The sequence below is a fragment of the Mercenaria mercenaria genome, chromosome 9 (genome assembly GCF_021730395.1).
Source record: "Mercenaria mercenaria strain notata chromosome 9, MADL_Memer_1, whole genome shotgun sequence".
NCBI lineage: Eukaryota > Metazoa > Mollusca > Bivalvia > Venerida > Veneridae > Mercenaria > Mercenaria mercenaria.
The window spans coordinates 40,157,696-40,170,943 of NC_069369.1; the positions used below are offsets into that span (position 1 = coordinate 40,157,696).

The 13,248-nt window shown below is 35.7% G+C and overlaps 1 protein-coding gene across 1 annotated transcript in view; it reads right to left on the minus strand.

Moving 5' to 3' along the window:
* Positions 1–13,248, minus strand: part of LOC123546912 (DE-cadherin-like) — a 230,305-nt gene that overhangs the window by 45,652 nt on the left and 171,405 nt on the right. The window contains exons 17-21 of the mRNA XM_053551286.1: positions 12,839–12,922; positions 12,099–12,269; positions 11,413–11,529; positions 10,606–10,719; positions 9,817–9,986 (exon numbers count right to left, since the gene is read on the minus strand). Of these exons, the coding sequence (XP_053407261.1) occupies positions 9,817–9,986; positions 10,606–10,719; positions 11,413–11,529; positions 12,099–12,269; positions 12,839–12,922 (656 nt within the window). The remainder of the gene's footprint in view (positions 1–9,816; positions 9,987–10,605; positions 10,720–11,412; positions 11,530–12,098; positions 12,270–12,838; positions 12,923–13,248) is intronic.

Here is a 13,248-nt window from a genome sequence, read left to right on the forward strand (position 1 = left end):
ATTGGCCTGTTGGTTTAGGAGGAGATGTTGTTTAAAGGAAAGTGTGGACGGACGGACGGACGGACGCCGGACGGTGAGCGATCACAATACCTCACCCTGAGCACAAAGTGCTCAGGTGAGCTAATAAAAACCGTTGACCAATCAGAAATGATGACACAAAAGACGATTAACTTGATTTAGATACGTGAAAAAAGTGCTGTTCTCAATAATTAATCGATTTTATGAATTCAGAAAATTGCCTATATCACCAAATTGTAAAGCAGAGGTATTGCATCAAAAATGGCAAAATAGGGATGTATTACTGTAGGTTTCTAGAATAATGCACACTACATGAGATTGATAGTTTCTTATGCATGGAAGAGTACAAGAGGATGTTACGTACTTGCTTGAATATGATTGTAATGCGTGACAAGTGACTACTTTGTACATAACAAGTGGCCATAATGCCTGTATTCTTTGACTATAACAATGACACTAGGACTAACTTTATGACAAGTGGCAACCATGCCACTAGAGTAACGTACTGTTCAAGTGGTGACCGTGCTCATATTATGTGATGATGGTCGGGACATCTGGACGATCTGTATGACATGTAGCGACCATGCTCCTGTTTATTTCATGAAACTGATCAAGTGACTAGAACTAACTGTATAACAATAGGCCACCGTGCTTATATTAACTGACCGCAATCGTGATAAAAGAGCGCTTTGTATAAAAAGTGGCCACCTTACACACGTTAATTGATCAGGATCGACACACTAGAACACTTTGAACGACATGAGGTTATCATTCCCACCATATCATTTGACCACGATCGTATTGTATGACAAGTGGCCACCATGCACACAACAATTATCCCTGGTCGTGTCACTAGAATGCTCTGTATGACAGGTGACCACCATGCCAAAACAATTACCCATGATCACGCTAAGTGTGACAAGTGACTACCATGCCAAAACAATTATCCATGATCACGCTAAGTGTGACAAGTGGCCACCATGCACACAATAATTATCTATGATCGTGTCACTACAATGCTCTGTATGACAGTGGCCACCCTGCACACAACAGTAAACCATGATCGTGTCACTAGAATTCTCTGTATGAAAAGTGGCCACCATGTACAAAACAGTTATCTATGATCGTGACACTAGAATTCTCTGTATGACAAGTGGCCACAATGCACACAACATTTATCTATGATCGTGTCACTTGAATGCTCTGTATGACAAGTGGCCACCATCTACACAATAGTTATCTATGATCGTGTCACTAGAATTCTCTGAATGACAAGTGGCCACCATGTACAAAAACTTAATCTATGATCGTGTTACTAGAATGCTCTGTATGACAAGTGGCTACCATGCACACAACAATTATCTATGATCGTGTCACTAGAATTGTCTGTATGACAAGTGGCCACCACGCACACAACAATTATCTATGATCGTGTCACTAGAATGCTCTGTATGACAAGTGGCCACCATGCACACAACAATAATCTACGATCGTGGCACTAGAATGCTCTGTATAACAAGCGCCCACCATACATACAACAATTATCTATGATCTTGTCACTGGAACGTTCTGTAATACAAGTGGCCACCATGTACACACCAGATATCCCTGATCGTATCACTAGAAAGCTCTTTATGACAAGTGGCCACCATGCATACAACAATTATTTATGATCGTATTACTAGAACGTGTTGTATTACAAGAGGCCACTATTTCAACCATGACATTTGACATTTGACCATGATCGTGTCACTAGAACGTGTTGTATGAAAAGTGGCCACCATGCACACAACAATTATCTATGATTGTGTCACTAGAATTCTCTGTATGACAAGTGGCCACCATGCACACAACAGTTATCTATGATCGTAGAATGCTCTGTATGACAAGCTGTATGACAAGTGGCCGCCATGTACAAAACAATAATCTATGATCGTGTTACTAGAATACTCTGTATGACAAGTGCCCACAATGCACACAACAATAATCTATGATCGTGTCACTAGAATTCTCTGTATGAAAAGTGGCCACCATGCACACAGCAATTATCTATGATCGTGTTACTAGAATGCTCTGTATGACAAATGGCTACCATGTACATAACAAATATCTATGTTTGTGTCACTAGAATGTTCTGTATGACAAGTGTCCACCATGCACACAACAACAATCAATGACCGTGTCACTAGAATGCTCTGTATGAGAAGTGGCCAACACGCACACAACAATAATCTATGATCGTGTTACTAGAATGCTCTGTATGAAAAGTGGCCACCATGCACACAACAATAATCTATGATCGTGTCACTAGAATGCTCTGTAATACAAGTGGCTACCATGCACACAACAGTTATCTATGATTGTGTCACAAGAAGGCTCTGTATGACAAATGACCACCGTGCACACAACAATTATCTATGATCGTGTCACTAGAATGCTCTATATGACAAATGCCAACCGTGCACAAAACAATTATCTATGATTGTGTCACTAGAATATTCTGTATGACAAGTGGCCACCATGCACACAACAATTATCTATGACCGTGTCACTAGAAGTTGTTGTCTGACAAGTTGCCACCATGCACACGACAAGTATCCATGTTCATGGCACTAGAACGCCCTGTATGATAGGTGACAACTGTGCACAAAACAATTATCTATGATTGTGTCACTAGAATATTCTGTATGACAAGTGTCCACCATGCACACAACAGCAATCAATTACCGTGTCACTAGAATATTCTGTATGACAAGTGGCCACCATGCACACAGCAATTATCTATGACCGTGTCACTAGAAGTTGTTGTCTGACATGTGGCCACCATGCACACAGCAATTATCTATGATCGTGTCACTAGAATGCTCTGTATGACAAATGGCCACCATGTACATAACAAATATCTATGTTTGTGTCACTAGAATGTTCTGTATGACAAGTGTCCACCATGCACACAACAACAATCAATGACCGTGTCACTAGAATATTCTGTATGACAAGTGGCCACCATGCACACAACAATTATCTATGATCGTGTCACCAGAACGCCCTGTATGACAAGTGGCCACCATGTACATAACAATTATCTATGATCGTGTCACCACTAGAATGCTCTGTATGACAAGTGACCACCATGCAAACAACAGTTATCTATGATCGTGTCACTAGAATGTTCTGTATGACAAGTAGCCACCATGTACACAACAGTTATCTTGGATCGTGTCACTAGAATTCTCTGTATGACAAGTGGCCACCATGCACATAACAATTATCTATGATCGTGTCACTAGAATGCTCTGAATGACAAGAGGCCGCCATGTACAAAACAATAATCTATGATCGTGTTACTAGAATAGTCTGTATGACAAGTGGCCACCACGCACAAAGCAATTATCTATGATCGTGTCACTAGAATACTCTGTATGACAAGTGGCCACCATGCACACAACAATAATCTATGATCGTGGCACTAGAATGCTCTGAAAAACAAGCGGCCACCATGCATACAACAGTTATCTATGATCATGTCACTGGAACGTTTTGTAATATAAGTGGGCACCATGTACACACCAGGTATCCCTGATCGTGTCACTAGAAAGCTCTTTATGACAAAAGGCCACCATGCATACAACAATTATCTATGATCGCATCACTAGAACGTGTTGTATTAAAGGAGGCCACTATTTCAACCATGACATTTGACATTTGACCATGATCGTGTCACTAAAACGTGTCGTATGACAAATGGCCACCATGCACACAACAATTATCTATGATTGTGTCACTAGAATTCTCTGTATGACAAGTGGCCATCATGCACACAACAGTTATCTATGATCGTAGAATGCTCTGTATGACAAATGGCCACCATCTACACAACAGTTATCTATGATCGTGTAACTAGAATTCTCTTTATGACAAGTTGCCACCATGTACAAAACAATAATCTATGATCGTGTTACTAGAATACTCTGTATGACAAGTGGCCACCATGCACACAACAATAATCTATGATTGTGTCACTAGAATTCTCTATATGATAAGTGGCCACCATGCACACAGCAATTATCTATGATCGTGTCACTAGAATGCTTTGTATGACAAATGGCCAACATGTACATAACAATTATCTATGATTGTGTCACTAGAATGTTCTGTATGACAAGTGTCCACCATGCACACAATAACAATCTATGATCGTGTCACTAGAATGCTCTGTATGATAAGTTGCCACCACGCACAAAACAATAATCTATCATCGTGTTACTAGAATGCTCTGTATGACAAATGGCCACCATGCACACAGCAATAATCTATGATCGTGTCATTAGAATGCTCTGTATGACAGGTGGCCACCATGCACACAACAGTTATCATTGCTTGTGTCACAAGAAGGCTCTGTATGACAAATGACCACCGCGCACACAACAATTATCTATGATTGTGTCACTAGATTGCTCTGTATGACAAGTGGTCACCATGCAAACAACAATTATCTATGATCGTGTCAGTAGAATGTTCTGTATGACAAATGCCAACCGTGCACAAAACAATTATCTATGATTGTGTCACTAGAATGTTCTGTATGACAAGTGGCCACCATGCACACAACACTTATCTATGACCGTGTCACTAGAAGTTGTTGTCTGACAAATTGCCACCATGCACACGACAATTATCCGTGTTCATGGCAATAGAACGCCCTGTATGATAGGTGGCAACTGTGCACACTACAATTATCTATGATCGTGTCACAAGAACGCCCTGTATGACAAGTGGCCACCATGTACATAACAATTATCTATGATCGTGTCACTTTAATGCTCTGTATGACAAGTGGCCACCATGTACATAACAATTATCTATGATGGTGTCACCACTAGAATGCTCTGTATGGCAAGTGACCACCATGCAAACAACAGTTATCTATGATCGTGTCACTAGAATTCTCTGTATGACAAGTCGCCACCATGCACACAACAATTATTTATGATCGTGTGACTACAATTCTCCACAGGCACGGGTCCAGTGTATATTTTTTGTTTAATATATTTTTTTTTCACACAAACATATTTTATATATGTTAGTCAAAAGAAAAAAAATCGATGACCAAAAATCAAGCAAGTCATATTAAAACAAGAAGGTTTTTTTTCACAAAAAAAAACATATGTCTCCCCCTACGTATACCTTAAGCTTTGGCGACCATTTTGTGCAGCGAAGCCACACGTGTCGGCGATATGCACAACTAGGCTTGGTACTGATCATTCCTGTGAAGTTTCGTTGAAATCTTTCCAGCAGTTTGACCTGTGAAAGCCGGACAATATTTTTCTATTTTTTGTTTGGGGGAGACATAATCAGTCAAGGGGTTTAGAACATACACAGCAGACGTATAATGAAAGGCTCAAACCTTTGACAATGAGCCAACATGGCTGACTCATAAGTTCTGCACATCGTCTTGATGAGGTGATCAAATAACCCAAGTGTTATGAAGATCCTTCAAGGGGTTTAGAAGATATCGAGCAGAAAAAAGGTCAAACATTTGACCCTAAGTTGTGACCTGACCTTAAGCCGATATGGCTGACTTGTAAGTTCTGCACATTGTATAGATGAGGTAATCATTTGACCCACGTTTCTTGAAATTACTTCAAGGGGTTTAGGAAATACATAGCAGGCACAAAATGGAAGGCTCAAACATTTGACCTTGACTTGTGACCTTGACCTAAAGTCAACATGGCTGATTCGTAAGTTCTGTACATTATCTTGATGAGGTGATCATTTAACCCAAGTTTCAAGGGGGTAAGTGATATAGAGCGGACACAAAATTGAAGGCTCAAACGTTTGACCTCGAGTTGTGACCTTGACCTTGAGCCGACATTGCTGACACACGGGTTTTGCAAATTGTCTTAATGAGGTAATCATTTGACTCAAGTTTCATGATTATTTTTTCAAGGGGTTTAGGAGATACAAAGCGGACACGAAATGTAATGCTCAAACCATTAACCTTGAGTTGTGACCTTGAACTTGAGCCGAAATGACTAACTTATGGGTTTTGCACATTGTCTTGATGAGGTGATTATTTGATCCACGTTTCGTGATTATCCTTTAAGGGGTCTAGGAGATACAGAGCAGACTAGAAATGGAAGGCTCAAACCTTTGACCTTGAGTTGTGACCTTGACCTTGAGCCCATATGGCTGACTCGTGGTTTCTGCACAACGTCTTGATGAGGTGATCATTGACCCTGGTTTCATAAAAATGGATTTAGGAAATACAAAGCGGACAAACACAGATTATTCATGATGTGACACTTGAACGTTCTGTATGGAAAATGGTCACCACTGCTACTAGAACGCCCAGTTTTACAATTGGTCGCCGTTCACACATTATTTGACGATGATCGTGACACTAGAACGTACAGTTTATCAAGTGGATATCTTGTTCGTATTACTTTACCATATTGCAACATTATCTATATTACTTAAGTGATCATGTGGTCAGTGACCATTACAGTCATGCTAGAACGTACTGAATTAAAAATGACCACCATGTTCAAACTACTTCATCATGGCCGTGACACTAGACGAACATACTCCGCATATACATATTATTTTATCATGGTCGTGAGACTGGAACTCATTGTATGTCAAACTGTCAACATGTGTATATTATAAGAGAATGAGCGTGACACTAGACAGCTGTGTGAAAAAAATGGCCACCGTGTCTATAGTATTCTATAGCATTTTACAATGATGTTCCGCATCAAACTTTGTCAACATGTCCACCTTGCTTGTCAATAATCGTGTCACTAGAATGTACTGTATGACACAATATTATTTGACGACGAATGTGGTAAATTTAAAACAAGGTTAACATAAATTATTATCTCTTCGCATTTACATATTTTTTGCTATTATTTTATAAATAATAAATTCCAGTAACTGTTTATCTCTTTGCTACGGCGAACACCTTTTATCGTCAAACAGGTAGAGGCATTTACAAATACGCATTCTCAGTTATAATCAAGGATAAAATGACATAAATGCAGTCATATGTAGGACATTTCCAAGAATTATTTTCTACGGACAGATTTTTTTTACATTTTACACACATCTTCAACATTCAACTTTTTCATCTTATGTCACCAATGCTCATTTCACGACAGGAATTAGAAACTGATATTCAAATAAAAGAACCATGAATAGAAGCAAACTATGTGCTGAATTTCATAAAAAAATAAATTACTGACAATTTTCGTTTCTTTACTTATGTACAAATGATATTACATAATTGATGCAAATATTCTTTTATTCCAAATTCAATATGAAATACTTTTTTGATTTTTTTTATTTCTAAGAAAATTCCTCGTTTAAATATATAACAAAAATAGCACATTTTTTTTTATCATAACTTTTTTTCTTCAGACAACGTTTTCTTTCTCTTTTTTTTACTGTATTAGTGAATGACTTCATATGCAAAAGAAGAAAAAACATAAAAATCAAGGGTATTCAAACGACTTCATCATGGCCGTGACACTAGACGAACATACTTCGCATATACATATTATTTTATCATGGTCGTGAGACTGGAACTCATTGTATGTCAAACTGTCAACATGTGTATATTATAAGAGAATGAGCGTGACACTAAACAGCTGTGTGAAAAAAAATGGCCACCGTTTTTATAGTATTCTAAAGCATTTTACAATGATGTTCCGCATCAAACTTGGTCAACATGTCCACCTTGCTTGTCAATAATCGTGTCACTAGAATGTACTGTATGACACAATATTATTTGACGACGATCGTGTTAAATTTAAAACAAGGTTAACATAAATTATTATCTCTTCGCATTTACATATTTTTTGCTATTATTTTATAAATAATAAATTCCAGTAACTGTTTATCTCTTTGCTACGGCGAACACCTTTTATCTTCAAACAGGTAGAGGCATTTACAAATACGCATTCTCAGTTATAATCAAGGATAAAATGACATAAATGCAGTCATATGTAGGACATTTCCAAGAATTATTTTCTACGGACAGATTTTTTTTTACATTTTACACACATCTTCAACATTCAACTCTTTCATCTTATGTCACCCCTGCTGATTTTACGACAGGAATTAGAAATTGATATTCAAATAAAAGAACCACGAATAGAAGCAAACTATGTACTGAATTTCATAAAAAAATAAATTACTGACAATTTTCGTTTCTTTACTTATGTACAAATGATATTACATAATTGATGCAAATATTCTTTTATTCCAAATTCAATATGAAATACTTTTTTGATTTTATTTATTTCTAAGAAAATTCCTCGTTTAAATATATAACAAAAATAGCACATTTTTTTATCATAACTTTTTTTCTTCAGACAACGTTTTCTTTCTTTTTTTACTGTATTAGTGAATGACTTCATATGCAATAGAAGAAAAAAACATTAAAATCAAGGGTATGTATTGATATTTCTGTTTTCTTTAGATTAAATACTCGAATTAAGACTGATTTTTACAAAAGATAAATTATTTAAATTTTTTGCGTATTTCCGGTTTTCCCATACATATTTTAACACTATACGAGATATAAACTGTTACTATAACATGCATACATCTTGCAAAAAATAAGTAACAACCATATACTGCGTTTTCATTACTTTTCTTACTTGCGAACAGACATCTCTGTTTTTCATTGCATTTGCTTTAAATTTTCCAAAGGAATTTACTATAAGGCCTACGCATTTACAATCAATCAATTTTCAGGCAATGCACAGTGGGAATTTACTATTATGTTTTTTCATTTATTTGTATCATTCAATTCTCAGACAATACAGAGAAGGAATTTACTATTACCTGATTACAATCATTTGAATCAATCAATTTTCAGGCAATGCACAGTGGGAATTTAGTATTAAGTATTTACATTAATCTGCATCAATCAATTTTCAGACAATGCACATTGGGAATTCACTATTAAGTGTTTAAAGGTCCATTACTAAGGGAAAGTGAGTTGGCAATTTTTTTCATAGCCAGTGCATAGACTTCTGCAAGACACTAAATAATGAAGATTTGCAGGTCAAAATTTACAGAAGGTCTTTGGAACTCAAAGAAATGTATGTGTATTATGTTGAAATTTCAATGAATTGACAGAATGACCCCCCAGGTCTTTTTAACTTTCTTCATACTTCACAGAAAAATAATTGTACATATCCTGCGATTTATTTCGAATTTCTACATACCAACTTTCATTTTCCAATAAAATGAAATAGTTTCTGTGCTTTTTAAAAGAAATTAAAATGTTCACTTTCCTTAGTATTGGACCTTTAAATTTATTTGTATCATTCAATTCTCAGGCAATACAGAGAAGGAATTTACCATTACCTGATAACAATCATTTGAATCAATCAATTTTCAGGCAATGCACAGTGGGAATTTAGTATTAAGTATTTACATCAATATGCATCAATCAATTTTCAGACAATGCACATTGGGAATTTACTATTACGTGTTTACATTTATTTGTATCATTCAATTCTCAGGCAATACAGAGAAGGAATTTACCATTACGTGATTACATTACTCTGCATTAGTTTCATTTTCAAACAATGCATAGGCGTTTCTCTAAAAACATTTCTATACTTATCATTTTTTGACACTTTAATGGGGTTATCATAATAGTAGCTTAACTTTGTATGTTGTATTCGGCTCTAGTGGATTTTATCGTGTCAAGGAGAGGATCCGAAGCACAAGTAAGTCATATCTTTACAGAAGGTACAAAGATATATAATAGCTAGTTTTTACCTCCTCACATTCGTCGATGTCTCTATCGCATTCTTTCCCTCGCCAGTGGGGATTGCAAAAGCAATCTCCATTTTGGACATGACACATTTGACTTCCAACATTTCCAAGTCCGTTTTCGTTACATGAGCAAGGTTTAGCACAATTTCGTCCATATTTGTTGTTGTTACAAGCTGGAAAATGAAGTTATATAAACTTTCACCCAGTTGTGTGCCAGACCCTTTTTGCCAATTGTTTAAGGTCGATATTTTTTCACCATTTACTTTTCTTGTAAATAAAATGTAATGTACATGTCCTTTATTTTTCAGTGCAATGGAAGTTAGAATAAGAGAAAACCTTCTATTTTTACAAATGAGCCGCGCCATGAGAAAACCAACATAGTGGCTTTGCGACCAGCATGGATCAAGACCAGCCTGCGCATCCACGCAGTCTGGTCTGGATCCATGCTGTTCGTTTCCATAGTCTATTACAATTAGAGAAACCGTTAGCGACCAGCATGGATCCTGACCAGACTGCGCGGATGCGCAGGCTGGTCTGGATCCATGCTGGTCGCAAAGCCACTATGTTGGTATTCTAATGGCGCGGCTCAAATGTATTCGTTTGTTTTCACAACCAGGACAAATCTGGAAACATTTCATAGATATGAACAAGAATTATCTGTGCGTGCATCACGGTTTATTTGAAGACATAAGTTTCAAATCTAATAATAATAAAATGAATCCAAAAGTTGAAGAAAAGCTCTTTTATTTACAAAATATTGTCTTGTTTTATAAGATTTTTATTGAAGATTACCTTCTGCGCATGTACTTCCTGTCCAACCTTCTTGACAATCACACATGAAGCTGTTTATTCCATCAATACACTGACCGTCGTTTTTGCAAGAATCTTGTGTACAGTCATTTATATCTTGTAATAACAGAGATAAAGAAAATTTCGATATCAAAAGATAATTATAATTGTGAATACATTATGATAAAAAATAATGAAAACAACAAAACATTGAAATGTTGTCTTTTGACTACTATTTCCACAGAAAAAATATTACGCGATTTCTGATCCTTTAACAATATGACTGGTCTTTTAGCAACCTCTGGTAGTCGGTGATAAATAATTATTACGTTTCATGTACATCTTTCAGCTGTAATTCTAATTTTCCTGTTCAACTAAATCATTCTTTATATACGATATTTGAACGTCAATTCCTAATCATCTAAATTGTTCCTATAAATATGTTTGAATGTCAACACCTTTTAGCTTAACCATTTTCAGACAATTCGTAATTATTTAAATTGTTCCTATAGATATATTTGAATGCCAACACCTTTTTAGCTTAACTATTTTCAGACAATTCGTAATTATTTAAATTGTTCCTATAAATATATTCCAACACCTTGTTTAGCTTAATCATTTTCTGACAATATTTGAAGGTCAATTCCTTATTCGTTCTAAGTCGATCTTTAAACATCAATCCCATTAACCTAAATTGCTCTTTGACAATCTTTGGACACCTCTTATCTATCTAAATCATTCTAAGATGGTTTTTGAAACTTATGCGTAGAACGAAGAAAGGAAGAAAGCCAAGCATTTATACAAACTTACTATTTTCACACTGTGTACCATCAAATCCAAGCACACATTTACAGGAGTAGGCATTAACGAACGACATGCACGTAGCGCCATTCTTGCACAATGTCGATGTACATTCTTCAACAATTTCTGTAAAAGAAAAGGTACAATTTTGTCTCTGATGAATTGTTATTATATTATGATTATTTATATCACGTGCTAGTATTACCAAAGTGTCAGAATCTATTTTTGTGTCAGATATGGATTTGTTCTAGCTGTGGTAATATACATAAACATGTAAGAACGGTAACCCCTTAAAGACACGCATCTTGACAAAAGTCCACGTTAACAGTAATGCTTTGCCAGACACTTGTTCACCATGACGTTTTACATGTAATTATCAAAAACTAAGGAATTAATTCTAGTTTTCAACTCATCTTTTGACCTGAGTGATTATCTATTCATTTTCACAAAGTAGGTGTGGAATTTTTAAAGTTTTATTTAATATACTTTTCTTTATATCCAAATACTTGACATATTGGCTAAAACAGATTTGGCGAATGCCTTTGCCACAGGGACAAGTTACAAGCAATACAAATGCATGTGTCATTCTAGAAATTAATAATGTTGAAAAGCCTTCAACTTTCTACATACCAATTCTTAATATAAAAATTCTTTACAAATTTTATTGATATAATGCATATAGACGGTTGACATACTATCGTTGATGATGATCTTTACACTTGTTGAGGCTTCGAGTTTTGGTAAGCCACCATCTACCGCCTTGATTGTCAACGTGTGTTCACTTTTAGTCATAGAAACTGGTGTCTTTACCAATCTCATTATTCCTGTGTCACTGTCTATTGCAAATAGATTTTCATCGTTTCCATCTAGAACCAATATAAATAAAACATGAAAACATTGATAAAAAAACGACATGTGACTTCTGTAAAAACAGTACCAAGTAAACTACTTGTATCATATTACGATCGCTATTCTCGGGTATTACAAGTAAATCGGGGAGAAATTGGTTTTAAAGGGGTCTCGAAGAGATCGATAATCAGTAAAATTGGCATTAGAAATAAACATATATACAATAACCTTTAACAGCTCTTTCCTAAAAATCTTTTTAGAATATGTTGTATGACTTATATCATTTACATATTTGTTACGAAATGTGTGAATTAATACAGAGGGTATTTAAAAGTAATTCAAATTAAACACTCTGGAAGATTATACAAGTGTGATGCAACCAATGTTCGTTACTCCAACGCGTGACTTCAGTGCAGTCCTTTCAGACCATTTTATTCAAATAAACTTTACTGTACACATTACAATAAACCAAATTTAAGATTTCAGACACCACAAATTGTCTAACTTTATATGTAAATATGTGTCGAGATACAAGTAACGTCAACATAACACAATTTAAACAGAATAAAAAAATAGTGCGACGTACCCGTTATTGAATATGCTAATTTGTTATTTGGATTAGTGACGTCTTCATCGTTTGCCTTGATTACAATGATCTCTGATTCAAGCCCTGAAAGGGAAAATGAGGAAGTATTTTACCGAATGAATATACGTATTGTCATTTATAGTCTACACAGATTCTAGCTGAAATGAACCTATAGATACTAAACAAACAAAACACTAGTTCAAATAATCAGTAGCAAGATAGTTTCAGCACAGTTATTGTTTGTAATCTCAGGCGATTTGACTAATAACTTGATAAATTAACCAGGAGCTAAGCCTAACGTCAATGCCAGGTTCTAAATTTGTCCTTAAACATGTTAAAGATATTTGTTTGACAACAATAAAAATATATTTGATTACATACACTTTCGTTTATTTATCAGATACCAAATG